The 20420-nt window shown below is 41.9% G+C and overlaps 1 protein-coding gene across 1 annotated transcript in view; it reads left to right on the top strand.

Moving 5' to 3' along the window:
- LOC311098781 (pappalysin-2-like) overlaps positions 1–20029 on the top strand; it is a gene marked incomplete at its 5' end in the record, with an annotated part of 88658 nt that extends 68629 nt beyond the window's left edge. Inside the window, 4 exons of the mRNA XM_084139346.1 lie at positions 3037–3146; positions 4301–4372; positions 14353–14451; positions 19442–20029. Coding sequence (XP_083995472.1) covers positions 3037–3146; positions 4301–4372; positions 14353–14451; positions 19442–19549 — 389 coding nt within the window. The 3' untranslated portion in view covers positions 19550–20029. The remainder of the gene's footprint in view (positions 1–3036; positions 3147–4300; positions 4373–14352; positions 14452–19441) is intronic.
- Between the last annotated feature and the right edge of the window lie 391 nt (positions 20030–20420).

A 20420-nucleotide genomic window follows, 5' to 3' on the forward strand; every position in this document is an offset into this window, starting at 1 on the left:
CAATTACCTTCAGAAGTCACATAGTTAGTTAAATAATGTCCACCTGTGTGCAATCTAAGTGTCACATGATCTGTCATATGATCTCAGTAAATGTACACCTGTTCTGAAAGGCCACAGAGTCTGCAACACCACTAAGCAAGGGGCACCACCAAGCAAGCTGCACAATGAAGACCAAGGAGCTCTCCAAACAGGTCAGGGACAAAGTTGTGGAGAAGTACAGATCAGGGTTGGGTTATAAAAAAATGTCAGAAACTTTGAACATCCCACGGAACACCATTAAATCCATTATTAAAAAATTTAAAGAATATGGCACCACAACAAACCTGCCAAGAGAGGGCCGCCCACCAAAACTCACGGACCAGGCAAGGAGGGCATGAATCAGGGAGGCAACAAAGAGACCAAAGATAACCCTGAAGGAGCTGCAAAGCTCCACAGCAGAGATTGGAGTATCTGTGCAGAGGACCACTTTAAGCCGTACACTCCACCGAGCTGGGCTTTACGGAAGGGTGGGCAAAAAAAAGCCACTGCTTAAAGAAAAAAATAAGCAAACACATTTGGTGTTCACCAAAAGGCATGTGGGAGACTCCACAAACATATGGAAGAAGGTACTCTGGTCAGATGAGATTACAATTGAGCTTTTTGGCCATCAAGGAAAACACTATATCTGGCGCAAACCCAACACCTCTCATCACCCAGAGAACACCATCACCACAGTGAAGCATGGTGGTGGCAGCATCATGCTGTGGGGATATTTTCATTGGCAGGGACTGGGAAACTGGTCAGAATTGAAGGAATGATGGATGGTGCTAAATACAGGGAAATTATTGAGGGAAAGCTGTTTCAGTCTTCCAGAGATTTGAGACTGGGACGGAGGTTCACCTTCTAACAGGACAATGACCCTAAGCATACTGCTAAAGCAACACTCAAGTGGTTTAACGGGAAACATTTAAATGTCTTGGAATGGCCTAGTCAAAGCCTAGACCTCAATCCAATTGAGAATCTGTGGTATGACTTAAAGATTGCTGTACACCTGCGGAACCAATCCAACTTGAAGGAGCTGGAGCAGTTTTGCCTTGAAGAATGGGAAAAAATCCCAGTGGTTAGATGTGCCAAGCTTATAGAGACATACCCCAAGAGACTTGCAGCTGTAATTGCTGCAAAAGGTGGCTCTACAAATTATTGACTTTGGGGGGGGGTGAATAGTTATGCACGCGCAAGTTTTCTGTTTGTTTCACAAGAAAGATATTTTGCATCTTCAAAGTGGTAGACATGTTGTGTAAATCAAATGATACAAACCCTCCAAAAATACATTTTAATTCCAGGTTGTAAGGCAACAAAATAGGAAAAATGCCAAGGGGGTGAATACTTTCGCAAGCCACTGTATGTCTGTGTTTGTGTGTGTGTGTATATATACAGTACCAGTCAAAAGTTTGGACACACCTACTCATTCCAGGGTTTTTCTTTATTTTTTACTATTTTCTACATTGTAGAATAATAGTGAAGACATCAAAACTATGAAATAACACATATGGAATCATGTAGTATCCAAAAAAGTGTTAAACAAATCAAAATATATTTCATATTTGAGATTCTTCAAAGTAGCCACCCTTTGCCTTGATGACAGCTTCGCACACTCTTGGTATTCTCTCAACCAGCTTCACCTGAAATGCTTTTCCAACTGCCTTGAAGGAGTTCCCATATGCTGAGCACTTGTTGCCTGCTTTTCCTTCACTCTGCGGTCCAACTCATCCCAAACCATCTCAATTGGATTGAGGTCGGGTGATTGTGGAGGCCAGGTCATCTGATGCAGCACTCCATCATTCTCCTTCTTGGTCAAATAGCCCTTACACTGCCTGGAGTTGTGTTGGGTCATTGTCCTGTTGAAAAACAGATGATAGTCCCACTAAGCGCAAACCAGATGGGATGGCCTATCGCTGCAGATTGCTGTGGTAGCCATGCTGGTTAAGTGTGCCTTGAATTCTAAATAAATCACTGACAGTGTCATCACACCTCCTCCTCCATGCTTCACGGTGGGAACCACACATGCGTAGATCATCCGTTCACCTACTCTGCATCTCACAAAGACACGGCAGTTGGAACCAACATTTTCACATTTGGACTCATCAGATCAAAGGACAGATTTCCACCGGTCTAATGTCCATTGCTCGTGTTTCTTGGCCCAAGCAAGTCTCTTCTTCTTATTGGTGTCCTTTAGTAGTGGTTTCTTTTCTTTTCTTTTCAGCAATTCGACAATGAAGGCCTGATTCACATAGTCTCTTCTGAACAGTTGATGTTGAGATGTGTCTGTTACTTGAACTCTGTGAAGCGTTTATTTGGGCTGCAATCCGAGGTGCAGTTAACTCTAAATAATTTATCCTTTGCAGCAGGGGTAACTCTGGGTCTTCCTTTCCTGTGGCAGTCCTCATGAGAGCCAGTTTCATCATAGCGCTTGATGGTTTTTGTGACTGCACTTGAAGAAACTTTCAAAGTTCTTGAAATTGTCCGGATTGACTGACCTTCATGTAATGATGGACTGTCGTTTCTCTTTGCTTATTTGAGCTGTTCTTGCCATAATATGGACTTGGTCTTTTACCAAATAGGGCTATCTTCTGTATACCACCCCTACCTTGTCACAACACAACTGATTGGCTCAAACACATTAATTCCACAAATTAACTTTTAAGAAGGCACACCTGTTAATTGAAATGCATTCCAGGTGACTATCTCATGAAGCTGGTTGAGAGAATGCCAAGAGTGTGCAAAGCTGTCATCAAGGCAAAGGGTGGCTACTTTGAAGAATCTCAAATATAAAATATATTTTAAATTGTCTAACACCTCCCAGAAGGCATGCATACACATGGCAAAATACAACAGAGCCAAAGCAGGTAGCAGGTGGTAAAATACTTTGCAAGCTGAGCTGCCAAGCTGTTGAACCACAGATGACTTATCTCAACTTTGGCTTTTATTTTTTGCACATTAATAATTTCAACCAATGCAAATTGGAGTGAAATGAAAGCTTAATTTGTATCACTGCAGGTGCAGTTTGCTACCCAACATGCAGTGTGGCCTTGCATGACCCAGTGGTTCTAGCCAATGGCACCACAGCAGACAGCATCAAGCACTGGATGCTGCCAGGTGGGGTTCAGGTAAGGTGTTTCACTGACGCAGACGTTGCTGTTTTGTTATTTGCAACATTTTATTTTGTATTGGCTGTTATTCCCCTTGTGTAACCTTATAGCTTCACACACAGCTCTGTGGCTTGCTCAAATGATTCATTTGGATGAATAATGGACTAAAACATATGGTTGTCTGTCCTTCAAATTGAGCTTTTCCTGCAAATGAATCACCGGCCTACGCTTAGCAGCTTATTTTACTGAATGTATTTATATTATTCGATATAAACAACCAGGTGCAAGTTCCTGCTTATTTTCTGCTCAGTTAGGAGGACACTCTTAGCCTCACTGTGAACTCTGTAAAGATCAAATGTGTATTGTCATTTCTGCCAGATTGACATGCAGATGGCAAATAATGAGGTATAAAGATTTGGATGGACAAAAACAAGTTGTGACATCAGAGGCGCCTTTCAAGAATTTATGCAACACGCAATCATCACGGCAAAATGTCTAGGAATTTCACTGATGTGTCAGAGTGAAATGGACTGTTGTTTTCTTAAGAAGGGCAACTTGCCCAATATTATCTCGAAGGATCGCTTTGACAAAAAGGCTAGCGTAAATAGCCCTATCATTTGACACTCTATTGGGTGGTCATTCACTGAGCCAGCAGACGTAACTGCCTTAAGGCCAAATAGTTTGGCACTGATTTTGATAACTTGAGTTGTATTACTGGCACGTCATCATTATAAAAGGCATTACGTTCAATTGAATCTAGATGGGAATCATGTCTGTATCCCTTTACAAGACAACTTTTGGGACACAAAGTAGTATCATGTTACTCCTACAGTCTTTTTCAGTCAATCAATATGATTAGTATGCTGTCGTTCAAATTAAGGTAGAAAGTAAATGCCACACAACATTATGAGGAGAACTCAAGGTGACAGGGCCATTTTGGCTGGATCACTTCATATCACAAAATATGGGCTTGTTGACTAAATGTTTTTGGTTTGATGGGAGCAATAGAGTAAAGTTAGAGCTGGAAGTAAAGTGTAGTCATTGACATTTTGTACAGACATACCGTCTCCTGTAAGCCTAGTAGAACTGAAATAGGTTTGGATCTATAGATATTGATGTTGATATAGATACTGATAACTAATTAAAATGTTTCAATCAATGTTACATTACAGGACATTGTTTGCACAGGAATGACGAGGTGGCATCCTGACCCCAAACTCATCCACTGTATCCAGTCATGTGAGGTGAGTGTTCATACAGCATAGTGCCTGCCACACCGGGTTCATATACTATTTGAAATCTTAAAAAACAAACTTTGTGTTTGCTTTAGCCTGCCTGGAGTAACAGATGGGTGGGGTTTGCCGTTTTGGCACTATTGTATTGGTCCATTATGCCAGAAAAGCACATATCAATTATTTGAAATTATTTTCAATATTATTTTAATCCAGCGCTGGTGCCTGCTACAGTATTATACTGTACCAACATGATTAAAGATGAGACATGTAAGATCTTTTGCCAATCTACGCTGCTCTGTTCTATCTCTACAGTCTGTTGTATCTCTCTATTCTGTTCATTTTCAAAATGGAGACCTGTGCAATACATGCTTTGAAAAAGTATTTCTTACCTGATCATATCCACCCCTAACATAAAAACAATGACGTGTGTTTCTTTAAAGTAGTCTAAGCTTGATCTCAGAGAAGATTCTTTGAACAGACATTTGTTTGGCTCTACATGTATGCAGTAAAAATGGATTTAATTTGACTGTGAATAGTAAATAAAACCATGGTAAGACCATTCATATTAAGTCATACACACTCCTACCTCAACAGAGAATATCAAACCAAGACTCAATCGATTGCAGATAAAGAAAACCACACTGTGGGTTCACTGAGAATGTTTATGCTGTATTTTAAGGGCAGGTGTGGTTTCACATCAAAATCCATTGTCCGCGAGAGGAACAGCTTGCGGGTTGTGTCAGTTTTAACACGATGAACTAATCTGATTTACATTTCGATTATCCAGAGCGACTTACAGTCAGTGCATTCAACTAAGCTAGGTAAGACAAGCACATATCACAGTCATTGTTAGTAAAACCTTTCCTAAGTAAAGCAGCTAAGAACAAAAGTGTGAGTTTGGTATGAACCCGCAGCGCAGTTCTTTCATCTGCAGTGGATTGAAATGGGGCCCAAATGTGCTCAACTATGGCAAGGTTCACTGCAAACTATAAGCCTCTCTCGCTACCTTGTTCAGGCTTTATTTGTTGAAATATTTATCACTGGCGATGATATGCTACAAACCATCATTTCTGAGACTGACAGTTCCATTTTCCTTTCATAATTTCCTTTGATTTGGTCTATTTTGGGGGTTCAAAAGGCAGGCTTTGTATTTTGATATATTTCCCCATTCTGTTATATAATACTCTATTATTATCCAGAACCTTTTTATTCAGAATTCAACTGACCTGGAACTATCTATGGAACACATAAACTGTTGATGTCTCATGGTATTAAAATATTCCATCTACCTGCCAGCACATTTTCCCCCTCCACCTTCCCATGCATTTTGCTAAGCAAAACAGTTGCTTATAACCAGATACTCCATGACAACATTGTAAATTATACCACTCCACATGTGTTACAAATGCTCCCCACCAGATCTCATCCAGATGCTCCTTTACAAAATAGGATGATGATAAGTGTAGAGGTCAGCTGAGGCATTATCATCATTGACTTTACCACAAGCCTGCTTCATTATCTAGGCCAACGTTTTCCTATTTTAAACGCAGTGCACAAAATGTATCAATCTCAATAGCAAAAAAATGTATCAGAAGAATACTCAAATTGTATTTTTCTTTCAGGAAATAAGTAAGTAGACAAAGGCTGCTGGATGGTAGGAAGGAGGGAGACAACTGAATAATGTAATTAGGATGTGTCGAGACTAGCCAATCAGCCCTTAAAAAACAAGTAGAGTGCACATAAATTAGTCTACCCCATGTACTCTAAATTAAGACAGCCAGTCTAAACTCTTCTCTCATTCACAAGTTGAACTTACAGTGTAAAATACAATGTGAGTAATATTTGTCATAAATAATATCATATACAGTGCATTCAGAAGTATTCAGACCCTTTGACTTTTTCCACATTTTGTTACGTTACAGCCTTATTATTAAATTGATTACATTGTTTTTTCCCTCATCAATCTACCCCATAATGAAATGAAATACCACATTTACATAAGTATTCAGACCCTTTACTCAGTACTTTGTCGAAGCACCTTTGGCTGTGATTACAGCCTTGAATCTTCTAGGGTATGACGCTACAAGCTTGGCACATCTGTATTTGGGGAGTTTCTCCCATTCTTCTCTGCAGATCCTCTCAAGCTCTGTCAGGTTGAATGGGGAGCGTCACTGCACAGCTATTTTCAGGTCTCTCCAGACATGTTCGATCGGGTTCAAGTCCGGGCTCTGGCTGAGCCATTCAAGGACATTCAGAGACTTGTCCCAAAGCCACTCCTGCGTTGTCTTAGCTGTGTGCTTAGGGTTGTTGTCCTGTTGGAAGTTGAACCTTCGCCCCAGTCTGAGGTCCTGAGCGCTCTGGAGCAGGTTTTCATCAAGGATCTCTCTGTTCTTTGCTCCGTTCATCTTTCCCTCGATCCTAACTAGTCTCCCAGTCCCTGCCGCCGAAAAACTTCCCCAGAGCATGATGCTGCCACCACCATGCTTTACCGTAAGGATGGTGCCAGGCTTCCTCCAGACGTGACGCTTGGCATTCAGGCCAAAGAGTTTAATCTTGGTTTCATCAGAGCAGAGAATCTTGTTTCTCATGGTCTGAGAGTCCGTTAGGTGCCTTTTGGCAAACTCCAAGTGGGCTGTCATCTTCCATTTAAGAATGATGGAGGCCACTGTGTTCTTGGGGAACCTCAACGATGCAGACATTCTTTGGTACCCTTCCCCAGATCTGTGCCTCGACACAATCCTGTCTCTGAGCTCTACGGACAATTCCTTCGACCTCATGACTTGGTTTTTGCTCTGACATGCACTGTCAACTGTGGGACCTTATATAGACAGGTGTGTGCCTTTCCAAATTATGTCCAATCATATTAATTTACCACAAGTGGACTCCGAATCAAGTCGTAGAAACATCTCAAGGATGATCAATGGAAACAGGATGCACCTGAGCTCAATTTCGAGTCTCATAGCCAAGGTTCTGAATACTTATGTAAATAAGGTATTTAAAAAGAAATATATATATATATATATATATATATATATATATGTACATTTGCAAAAATGTCTAAAAACCTGTTTTCACTTTGTCATTATGGGGTATTGTGTGTAGATTGATGAGGAAAAAAATGAATTTAATCAATTTTGGAATAAGGCTGTAATGTAACAAAATGTGGAAAAAGTCAAGGGGTCTGAATACTTTACCGAATGCACTGCATTTATTCTAGATTTGTATTAGTATCATAATATTGTCCTTTTAATAGTCTAATTTCTCAATATCTAGAGGTTGTTACTGTAACTTCATGTTTCACATTTGCCATACCCACATTTGAGAATTTGTTTCGAACCGCTAAACATGACCTTACATTTGAGAATGAACTTAGACTAGAACATAATTAGCGAGCGAGCTCTGAGGAACTCTGTCTGGTGAGTCCCAATCAGGAAGCAGTAATGTGGAGCCTCCAAAACATTAACAGTTGTTGCTATGGAGTTTACTTTGTTTATTGTATCTTTCACTTAGCATTAAACTTGGCCAGTCGGCATGCTTTTCGAGCGTAACTCCTTCCTTCACTCTAGCAGGATGTTTAGGTTTAATGTATAACCATGTTTGGCTCTTTTTGTGGCATGAAGAGATACTGTTTGTGGGGAATCCCCACTCTTGGTGTCGGTAATAATAAACTTAGGCCACATTTATTCTGGTATTGTCAAACTTACTGAGTCATCCTGGATACATTTGTGTTGCGCTAATTTATGTTTGTTGAAAATATTTTTGGGGTGAATGGAAACAGTTGTTTTGTGTTCATTTATGTTTCTTGAGAAATATGTTTGTGTGAATAGCATTAACAAAAGGGTTCATTACAGTACATTCTGGATTATTTAAATAACAGCTTGGATGATGCAAGTAGAATAACTCAATAGAATATAATCTAAGAACCTCCTCTTTGGACAGAAGCCAGGAAAATGAGTAAATAGCCAGGTTGTCTATCTGACAGTGGATATCTTTATTCGCTGCTGTAACTCAAACAGCTCAGCAAGATATCAAATGGATGAGTTGTGGCCCTCAGATAGCACACTGTGTGGCTTCTAGTCTACTGTAGGAATTACAGCGTACTAGATTCATGGATTTTCTAAAAGAGAAAACACATAAGGTTCTGATGAGAAGTCGGCCGCCCTTCCAAAGTCTGCTTGTGGAGACATGGTATCATGAACTTGGTACATTACACTGACACCGTAATCCAGCAGACACCAGAGTTCCAAGTATGTTTTAAGAGGGGGTACTGTTAAATTTACTGACAGTTTACACAGGGCCCCGTGCCTTGTTATGAAGTGGGGAGCAATCACTCTGCCTTATTTCCCAGATTCCTGGAGCAGTCCGTGGAAGTCCAATCCATCAGTGTGGTCTACGACCCCTTATCACCTTTTACATTCCATTAATGGCAGCTTTATCAAATGAAAAACAGAATGACTAACAAATGGAAAAGTTATGCCTCTCACTCACGTTATTGAGAACATTTGGGTGAGAAGAAACGTGGGGGAAATTGTTGATAAAAATAGGCATTTGGACAAGTCAAATCTGTTAGAAATATTTTGGCAGAGGGTATTTACAAGCATGCATGTCTGCTTTGAAAATATTTTTTGTGGAAGGCATGGGTGTTCATACTGTTGATGTTACATTATTTTCTATTGTCTTGCTTTATACCAAAGAGGGTCAAGTAATGATATTATATCATTTTCGGCAAAGGTCTCTTATGATTTAAATAATCTAACTTCTGATTGTACTTTTTTAACCAATGTATTAAGGGGTCATGTTAAAGATACATTATAAATAGCCCAAAAGCAAGCAAAACATATACTACTTTCTCATGTTTAGCAGTTGTGCTACATTATGTAACATACACTACATTACCAAAAGTATGTGGACACCGGCTCGTCGAACATCTCATTACAAAATCATAGGGTTGAGGTCAGGGCTTGTGCAGGCCAGTCAAATTCTTCCACACCGATCTCGACCAACCATTTCTGTATGAACCTTGCTTTGTGCACAGGGGTGCTGAAACAGGAAAGGGCCTTGCCCAAACTGTTGCCACAAAGTCATCATCATCTTGAATGCCATTGTATGCTGTAGCATTAAGATTCCGTTCACTGGAACTAAGGGCCTACCCCGAACAATCAAAAACAGCCCCAGGCCATTATTCCTCCTCCACCAAACTTTATAGCTGGCACTATGCATTCGGGCAGGTAGCGTTCTCCTGGCATCCGCCAAACCCAGATTTGTCCGTCGGACTGCCGAATGGTGAAGCTCCCGACGAACAGTTCTTGTGCTGACAATGCTTCCAGAGGCAGTTTGGAACTCGGTAATAAGTGTTGCAACCAAGGACAGACAATTTTTACGCGCTACGCACTTCAGCATTTGGTGGTCCCATTTTGTGAGCTAGTGTGGCCTACCACTTTGCGGCTGAGCCGTTGTTGCTCCTAGACGTATCGACTTCACAATAACATCACTTACAGTTGACCGGGGGCAGCTCTAGTAGGTCAGAAATTTGACAATTGACTTGTTGGAACGGTGGCATTTTATGACAGTGCCACGATAATCCCACTAAGCGCAAACCAGATGGGATGGCCTATCGCTGCAGAATGCTTTGGTAGCCATGCTGGTTAAGTGTGCCTTGAATTCTAAATAAATCACAGACAGTGTCACCAGTAAAGAACCCCCACACCATCACCCCTCCTCCTCCATGCTTCACGGTGGGAACCACACATGCGGAGATCATCCGTTCATCTACTCTGCGTCACACAAAGACACGGAAGTTGGAACCAAAAATCTCAATTTTGGACTCATCAGACCAAAGGACAGATTTCCACAGGTCTAATGTCCATTGCTTGTGTTTCTTGGCCCAAGCAAGTCTCTTCTTCTTATTGGTGTCCTTTAGTAGTGGTTTCTTTGCAGCAATTCGACCATGAAGCCGTGATTCACGCAGTCTCCTCTGAACAGTTGATGTTGAGATTATATTACAGTATGTAATAAGCATAAATATTCAAGGAAATTTACATTTGCAGCATACAAACTTAATATGTTGGACAGGAATGACATCCGTACCCTTGCCGATATCATGGACAGTAATGGTTTGAGAATATTCCAAGATTTGAAAGGTACATACACATTACCAGGCAAATCTTTTTTCTATATTTACAATTTAGGTCAGCTATTTTGGCCTATGGAGTCCCTTGGGAAACCCAACTACCGAGCAACGTCAGCACAATAACTGGTCGTCGGGAGCTTAATTAAATGGGTTTCCATGGCTGAGCAACCGCACCCAAGCCTAAGATCATCATGCGCAATGCCAAGCGTCGGCTGGGGTGGTGTAAATCTCGCCACCATTGAACTCTGGAGCAGTGGAAACGCATTCTCTGGAGTGATGAATCACGCGTCACCATCTGGCAGTCCAACAGACGAATCTGGGTTTGGTGGATGCCAGGAGAACGCTACCTGCCCAAATGCATAGTGCCAACTGTAGAGTTTGGTGGAGGAGGAATAATAGTCTGGGGCTGTTTTTCATGGTTCGGGCTAGGCCCCTTAGTTCCAGTGAAGGAAAATCTTAACGCTACAGCATACAATGACATTCAAGACGATTCTGTGCTTCCAACTTTGTGGCAACAGTTTGGGGAAGGCCCTTTCCTGTTTCAGCATGACAATGCCCTCATGCACAAAGCGAGGTCAATACATAAATGGTTTGTCTAGATCGGTGTGGAAGAACTTGACTGGCCTGCACAGAGCACTGACCTCAACCCAATTGAACACCTTTGGGATGAATTGGAACGCTGACTGCAAGCCAGGCCTAATCGCCCAACATCAGTGCCCCGACCTCATAATGCTCTTGTGGCTGAATGGAAGCAAGTCCCCGCAGCAATATTCCAACATCTAGTGGAAAGCCTTCCCTGAGGAGTGGAGGCTGTTATATCAGCAAAGGGCGGACCAACTCCATATTAATGCCCATGATTTTGGAATGAGATGTTCGACGAGCAGGTGTCCACAATTTTTTGCCGATGTAGAATAATCTCAGCTAAAGCCCAACACATACATACAACTATATATATATATATATATATATATATATATATATATATATATATATATATACATATATATATATATATATATATATATACAGTGGGGAGAAAAAGTGTTTGATACACTGCCGATTTTGCATGTTTTCCTACTTACAAAGCATGCAGAGGTCTGTAATTGTTATCATAGGTACACTTCAACTGTGAGAGACAGAGTCTAAAACAAAAATCCAGAAAATCACATTGTATGATTTTTAAGTAATTTATTTGCATTTTATTGCATGACATAAGTATTTGATCACCTACCAACCAGTAAGAATTCCGGCTCTCACAGACCTGTTAGTTTTTCTTTAAGAAGCCCTCCAGTTCTCCACTCATTACCTGTATTAACTGCACCTGTTTGAACTCGTTACCTGTATAAAAGACACCTGTCCACACACTCAATCAAACAGACTCCAACCTCTCCACAATGGCCAAGACCAGAGAGCTGTGTAAGGACATCAAGGATAAAATTGTAGACCTGCACAAGGCTGGGATGGGCTACAGGACAATAGGCAAGCATGCTTGGTGAGAAGGCAACAACTGTTGGCGCAATTATTAGAAAATGGAAGAAGTTCAAGATGACGGTCAATCACCCTCGGTCTGGGGCTCCATGCAAGATCTCACCTCGTGGGGCATCAATGATCATGAGGAAGGTGAGGGATCAGCCCAGAACTACACGGCAGGACCTGGTCAATGACCTGAAGAGAGCTGGGACCACAGTCTCAAAGAAAACCATTAGTAACACACTACGCCGTCATGGATTAAAATCCTGCAGCGCACGCAAGGTCCCCCTGCTCAAGCCAGTGCATGTCCAGGCCCGTCTGAAGTTTGCCAATGACCATCTGGATGATCCAGAGGAGGAATGGGAGAAGGTAATGTGATCTGATGAGACAAAAATAGAGCTTTTTGGTCTAAACTCCACTCGCCGTGTTTGGAGGATGAAGAAGGATGAGTACAACCCCAAGAACACCATCCCAACCATGAAGCATGGAGGTGGAAACATCATTCTTTGGGGATGCTTTTCTGCAAAGGGGACAGGACGACTGCACCGTATTGAGGGGAGGATGGATGGGGCCATGTATCGCAAGATCTTTGCCAACAACCTCCTTCCCTCAGTAAGAGCATTGAAGATGGGTCGTGGCTGGGTCTTCCAGCATGACAATGACCCGAAACACACAGCCAGGGCAACTAAGGAGTGGCTCCGTAAGAAGCATCTCAAGGTCCTGGAGTGGCCTAGCCAGTCTCCAGAGCTGAACCCAATAGAAAATCTTTGGAGGGAGCTGAAAGTCCGTATTGCCCAGCGACAGCCCCGAAACCTGAAGGATCTGGAGAAGGTCTGTATGGAGGAATGGGCCAAAATCCCTGCTGCAGTGTGTGCAAACCTGGTCAAGACCTACAGGAAACGTATGATCTCTGTAATTGCAAACAAAGGTTTCTGTACCAAATATTAAGTTCTGCTTTTCTGATGTATCAAATACTTATGTCATGCAATAAAATGCAAATGAATTACTTAAAAATCATACAATGTGATTTTCTGGATTTTTGTTTTAGATTCCGTCTCTCACAGTTGAAGTGTACCTATGATAAAAATTACAGACCTCTACATGCTTTTTAAGTAGGAAAATCTGCAAAATCGGCAGTGTATCAAATACTTGTTCTCCCCACTGTATATATATATATATATACCTTTTTAAATATTTTTACATTCTTTGCTTTCAGGCCCACTGGTAAAGGGTGGTATAGGGAGGGTTTTCTCTGGTCACTGGAAGGGGGGGGGGGGGGGGGGGGGGGGGGGGGGGGGGGGGGGGGGGGTGACTGATGAGCAGCCCTAGTTGCTAGCGGGGGTGGAAAGGGGTGGGAAACAGGGTTTCTGGGGTGGGGGGGCTGGATGGAGACATGTTGGCTGTGTGTGGTTGGGGGAAAGGGCTGAGAGGTTGGGGCTGGAGGCACACTGCTTTTTTGTTTTATTTTCCTGTTTACACTGAATTTATAATTCATTATTAAACTCTGTTTGTATTTCTTACTGTTTTTTTTAAATTATTTTGAGTGGCAGCCTATGGGTACAGGTTTTATAAACGTATAATTTGAAATGGATAATGTACCTGTAACTTTCCAAACAAAAATGTAGCCAGAAATAAAAAGTAATGACATTTACTCTAATGGGTGGCCAAAAACACCTATCTGAAAGCCACACCTCCAATCTTCTGATAGGCTGCCACCTTTACAATATATTATTAAAAAGGTTCAAAATATAACCCCTCCCATCACAAAAAGGTTCTGGTTTGAATCTTTACACAGGGGTTCCTCGAAGACCCTTTTCAGAGGGGTTCCTCTGGGAACCGTTTGGAACTGGAAAGGTTCCCCGTGTGGCAATTTTTAGAACCCCAAAAGGTTATTCCAGGCTCCTTTACTTCTAAGAGTATACTGTGAGATGTGGTTTCAGGTACAACCTGGAGCCTTTGAATGGGCTCCATCGGCCCGGGGAAAGCCAAAAGTATCTTTGGCAGTCACCTCTTATTTTCTCATTTTTGGCACAGCAACTTCAAGGTTAAGTTGAAGGCTTTCATTATGACGCATTAAAGATTTTTATGCAGGATAAATTTGACAATTTTGTGCCATTGCCGAGTTAGACAGAACTCCCCAAAGTACTGCAAAAATGGTTAAAGGCAGTACCGTGTTCCTGTCTCACATGCAAAATATTTAATCACAGTTCTGAGAGGTCAGGTATCAGCTCTTTACTAGTTGTTAATTAATTAAATGAAAAGACAATGGTATCCACTCTTGGTGCTTTTCTATGTGGGTGTTGACGTCTGCAAATAGGAAGTTGCCCCGTTGTTTATGATGATGTCATCTTACGGATGCTACCTTTAATAAGAGTTTCCTTTTTTCCAGCCCTTTGGGGGAGATGGTTGGTGTGACACCATCAACAACAGGGCCTACTGCGAGTATGATGGAGGGGACTGCTGTCCATCCACCCTCTCAACCAGAAAGGTAAATTGACCTGTTTTTATCGTCACCCCTATACCCCTCCTTAAATGACCTGCTTTTTTCTATGCTTCCATATGAGTCAGTCTACTGCGGTGGGGATGTTTTTCTCCGACATACCTGCTATTTTGCCTACTGTATATTCATACTGCCTATTAATTCCTGAGAGTCTGCTGCAGCCAGCTAACTGGAGGTCATTCGTCTCTCTCATGTCCGTACCTATGACTCATGGTGGTAGCGCGGCTAGTGCCGGTTCCCCCTTGAATGAGTAAGCTCAGCAACGGAGTGCCTGTCATAAATAAATCGCCTGCTAAATAGTATTTTATGAGGGGAAGGCCAGGTGTCCGTGGTCTTCTGTAACTGTAAAACACCAGTTAAACTATCAGGCTCTGAGAAAGTGAAATAAACCGTGAGCGACAGCATCCTGCCACTGTGGGTCCAGTGGAACTGTGGAGCACTGGTGTTTATGCAGCCCATGGAAACTCCTCTGGTCTCCAAGGCACTTCTCCAATTGGGCACTTTGATTTGTAGAGTCTGGTTTTGGGTCCAACGTCCAAGCTGGCAGCAGACTTGGACAGGAGACTTGAAGACGACTCAGTCCACTAGCTTCCAGTTGAAGCACAAACATGTCAGGCTGTGTTTACACAGGCAGCCCAATTCTGATAATTGTTCCGCTAATTGGTCTTTTGACCAATAAGATCAGCTCTGAAAAATATCTGATGTGATTGGTAAAATGCAGCCTAATAAGTTCTATAAGCCACAATGTGCTCTACATTTTTGTACAGTGCAAATCTTTCATTCAATTAATTCTTAAATAATTCTTAAATTGACACCACTGACATTCAAGGGTTTTTCTTTATTTTTACTGTTTTCTACATTGTAGAATAATAGTGAAGACATCAAAACTATGAAATAACACATATGGAATCATGTAGTAACCAAAAAAGTGTTAAACAAATCAAAATATATTTTATATTCTAGATACTTCAAAGTAGCCACCATTTGCCTTGATGACAGCTTTGCACACTCTTGGCATTCTCTCAACCAACTTTATGAGGAATGCTTTTCCAACAGTCTTGAAGGAGTTCCCACACATGCTGAGCACTTGTTGGCTGCTTTTCCTTCACTCTGCGGTCCAACTCATCCCAAACCATCTCAATTGGGTTGAGGTCGGGTGATTGTGGATGCCAGGTCATCTGATGAGGCACTCCATCACTCTCATTGGTCAAATAGCCCTTACACAGCTTGGAGGTGTATTTTGAGTCATTGTCCTGTTGAAAAACAAATGATAATCCCACTAAGCGCAAACCAGATGGGATGGCCTATCGCTGCAGAATGCTGTGGTAGCCATGCTGGTTAAGTGTGCCTTGAATTCTAAATAAATCACAGACAGTGTCACCAGCAAAGCACCCCCACACCATCACCCCTCCTCCTCCATGCTTCACGGTGGGAACCAACATGCAGAGATCATCTGTTAATCTACTCTGCGTCTCAAAAAGACACGGCAGTTGGAACCAAAAATCTCCAATTTGGACTCATCAGACCAAAGGACAGCTTTCCACAGGTCTAATGTCCATTGCTCGTGTTTCTTGGCCCAAGCAAGTCTCTTCTTCTTTTTGGTGTCCTTTAGTAGTGGTTTCTTTTGCAGCAATTCATTTACATTTACATTTTAGTCATTTAGCAGATGCTCTTGTCCAGAGCGACTTACAGTTAGTGAGTGCATACATTGTCATACTGATTCAACCAAGAAGGCCTGATTCACACAGTCTCCTCTGAACAGTTGATGTTGAGATGTGTCTGTTACTTGAACTCTGTGAAGCATTTATTTGGGTTGTAATTTCTGAGGCTGGTAACTCTAATGAACTTATCCTCTGCAGCAGAGGTAACTCTGGGTCTTCCTTTCCTGTGGCGGTCCTCATGAGAGCCAGTTTCATCATAGCGCTTGATGGTTTTTGCGACTGCACTTGAAGAAATGTTCAAAGTTCTTGACATTTTCCGACTTGACTGACCTTCATGTCTTAAAGTAATGATGGACTGTCGTTTCTTTTTGCTTATTTGAGCTGTTCTTGCCATAATATGGACTTGGTCTTTTACCAAATAGGGCTATCTTCTGTATACCACCCCTACCTTGTCACAACACAACTGATTGGCTCAAACACATTAATTCCACAAATTAACTCAAACACATTAAGATGGAAAGAAATTCCACAAATTCACTTTTAAGAAGGCACACTTGTTAATTGAAATGCATTCCAGGTGACTACCTCATGAAGCTGGTTGAGAGAATGCCAAGAGTGTGCAAAGCTGTGGCTATTTGGGTGGCTATTTGAAGAATCTCAAATATAAAATATACACTGCTCAAAAAAATAAAGGGAACACTTCAACAACACAATGTAACTCCAAGTCAATCACACTTCTGTGAAATCAAACTGTCCACTTAGGAAGCAACACTGATTGACAATAAATGTCACATGCTGTTGTGCAAATGGAATAGACAACAGGTGGAAATGATAGGCAATTAGCAAGACACCCCCAATAAAGAAGTGGTTCTGCAGGTGGTGACCACAGACCACTTCTCAGTTCCTATGCTTCCTGGCTGATGTTTTGGTCACTTTTGAATGCTGGCGGTGCTTTCACTCTAGTGGTAGCATGAGACGGAGTCAACAACCCACACAATTGGCTCAGGTAGTGCAGCTCATCCAGGATGGCACATCAATGCGAGCTGTGGCAAGAAGGTTTGCTGTGTCTGTCAGCGTAGTGTCCAGAGCATGGAGGCGCTACCAGGAGACAGGCCAGTACATCAGGAGACGTGGAGGAGGCCGTAGGAGGGCAACAACCCAGCAGCAGGACCGCTACCTCCGCCTTTGTGCAAGGAGGAGCAGGAGGAGCACTGCCAGAGCCCTGCAAAATGACCTCCAGCAGGCCACAAATGTGCATGTGTCTGCTCAAACGGTCAGAAACAGACTCCATGAGGGTGGTATGAGGGCCCGACGTCCACAGGTGGGGGTTGTGCTTACAGCCCAACACCGTGCAGGACGTTTGGCATTTGCCAGAGAACACCAAGATTGGCAAATTCGCCACTGGCGCCCTGTGCTCTTCACAGATGAAAGCAGGTTCACACTGAGCACATGTGACAGACGTGACAGTCTGGAGACGCCGTGGAGAACGTTCTGCTTCCTGCAACATCCTCCAGCATGACCGGTTTGGCGGTGGGTCAGTCATGGTGTGGGGTGTCATTTCTTTGGGGGGCCGCACAGCCCTCCATGTGCTCGCCAAAGGTAGCCTGACTTACATTAGGTACCGAGATGAGATCCTCAGACCCCTTGTGAGACCATATGCTGGTGCGGTTGGCCCTGGGTTCCTCCTAATGCAAGACAATGCTAGACCTCATGTGGCTGGAGTGTGTCAGCAGTTCCTGCAAGAGGAAGGCATTGATGCTATGGACTGGCCCGCCCGTTCCCCAGACCTGAATCCAATTGAGCACATCTGGGACATCATGTCTCGCTCCATCCACCAACACCACGTTGCACCACAGACTGTCCAGGAGTTGGCGGATGCTTTAGTCCAGGTCTGGGAGGAGATCCCTCAGGAGACCATCCGCCACCTCATCAGGAGCATGCCCAGGCGTTGTAGGGAGGTCATACAGGCACGTGGAGGCCACACACACTACTGAGCCTCATTTTGACTTGTTTTAAGGACATTACATCAAAGTTGGATCAGCCTGTAGTGTGGTTTTCCACTTTAATTTTGAGTGTGACTCCAAATCCAGACCACCATGGGTTGATAAATTTGATTTCCATTGATAATTTTTGTGTGATTTTGTTGTCAGCACATTCAACTATGTAAAGAAAAAAGTATTTAATAAGATTATTTCATTCATTCAGATCTAGGATGTGTTGTTTAAATGTTCCCTTTATTTTTTTGAGCAGTGTATTTTCATATGTTTAACACTTTTTGGTTACTACATGATTCCATATGTGTTATTTCATAGTTTTGATGTCTTCACTATTATTCTACAATGTAGAAAATAGTAAGAAAATAAAGAAAAACCCTTGAATGAGTAGGTGTGTCCAAACCTTTGACTGGTACTATATATTATTCAATTTTCAAAACAGTTTATTGAAGTTGTGATAAACATTGGATAGCAACTACTCAAAACTACATACAAAACAGTCCAATAATTGGCCTTTGTTTGACGCAAGCAGGAAAAACATCCAGTCTCTGTTGTCCAGAAGTCATTAGATCAAAGCAATGGCAGCAGAGTATGGTTTTGTCCCAAATTACACCCTATTCCCTACATAGTGCACTATATCATTGGGCTCACCACAGCCTCCATCAATGAACCAACATAGGTCTTAGGAAACACTTTGTTGCCAAACAAACACACTTTTAATGGGAGAGAGCAGTCTCAGATCTGTGTTTCTCTTCTTAACCTTCTGGAACAGTGGCTAAGTCTTCAATAAAACTATTACTTCCATTAAACATCAGTGAAATCAAAGGTAGGCTAGCCTCTGCATTTACCTAGCTTAGTTTACATTTCTTGCAACAGACTGCTTTGCAGGGCATCTGAGTTTATTTTGCAACCTGTGGTGATGGCCTGCGTCCTAGACAAGACCTGGCAACCCCTGTTGTTGATTCTTAACATGTGTTCATCCGTTCACCTCTTTGGTGTATTCCCTCCCCCACTCAAGGTTTCTCACCGTTGAGTCCATGGTGAACTATTTGACATCACTCCCTTTATTTATCTCTTGGGAGACATTTGTTTGTCTTTGAAATTGTGAAGAAATAAAAAGTGTGTAGAGCTCAAATATATAATACTATGCAATACTATTAAGGGCATAGTTCTTATGGGCATAGTTTGAAGTTTATTGCATTGTTAAATGTCTGCTATTACCTTGTGGATGTATTGGTTATATTGGGGAAATGACCCCTGGTTGTGATTTTATTGTCTCTTGAGATTTGTTTCTAATCTCCTGGTTACTTGACTGATTGACAGGTCATTCAGTTTGGGGCCGACTGTGATCAGGATGAATGCACTTGCCGTGATCCAAATGCCGAGGAGAACAAGAGCAAAGCCAAATACTTGGAAGCAGGACTGTTATGAACGATGGAACGGGATAGGCCAAGGCTGACTCACAATGAAACAACAAGATGAACTTCACCCCTGGACATGATGTATTTCCATTTTGTTTTCCTATTAGGGAGCAATGAAGGTTATCTCTTCTTAACCAAAAAGAAAAACAGTATTTCAAGATTGTAGCTTTTAGGATTTCAACACAATAACTAATCTGTAAAGATGACTAATTTGTATAGAATAATATATTTGGGCAATCTCTAATGTCATATGTAGATGTAGTTACGGAGGTCTACAGTATTTCAACATCATATCACATAATACACATTTATGCATGTCATAGGTACCTAACTTAACACTTTACGCTTAGAGAGTTGTTAGATGTAGCAGTTTTCTCAAGAAATATTAAAAACAAATATTGTACCTAAGTGTAATCTTGTTCTGTGTGATATTATACTGTATTTTACACTTGATATTGAATAAACTGTAACTTTGTCAGATGCTGATTTTATATAACTTGTTTGTTTTTGGGTCTCCACACTCCTCTGAACATAAGGGGAACACATACAGTACTATATGTTTCTTGTGCCCCTAAGGATATACACTGAACAAAAATATAAATGCAACATGCAACAATTTCAAAGATTTTACTGAGTTACAGTTCATATAAGGAAATCAGTAAATTGAGATGAATTCATTAGGCCCTAATCTATGGATTTCACTACTGGAAATACAGATATGCATTGTTGGTCACATATAACTTTTTTTTTAAGGTAGAGGCATGGATCAGAAAACCAGTCAGTATCTGGTGTGACCACCATTTGCCTCATGCAGTGCGACACCTCATTCGCATAGAGTTGATCAGGCTGTTGATTGCGGCCTATGGAATGTTGTCCCACAC

The sequence above is a fragment of the Coregonus lavaretus genome (genome assembly GCF_964263955.1).
Source record: "Coregonus lavaretus genome assembly, chromosome: 23".
NCBI classification, from domain to species: Eukaryota; Metazoa; Chordata; class Actinopteri; order Salmoniformes; family Salmonidae; genus Coregonus; species Coregonus lavaretus.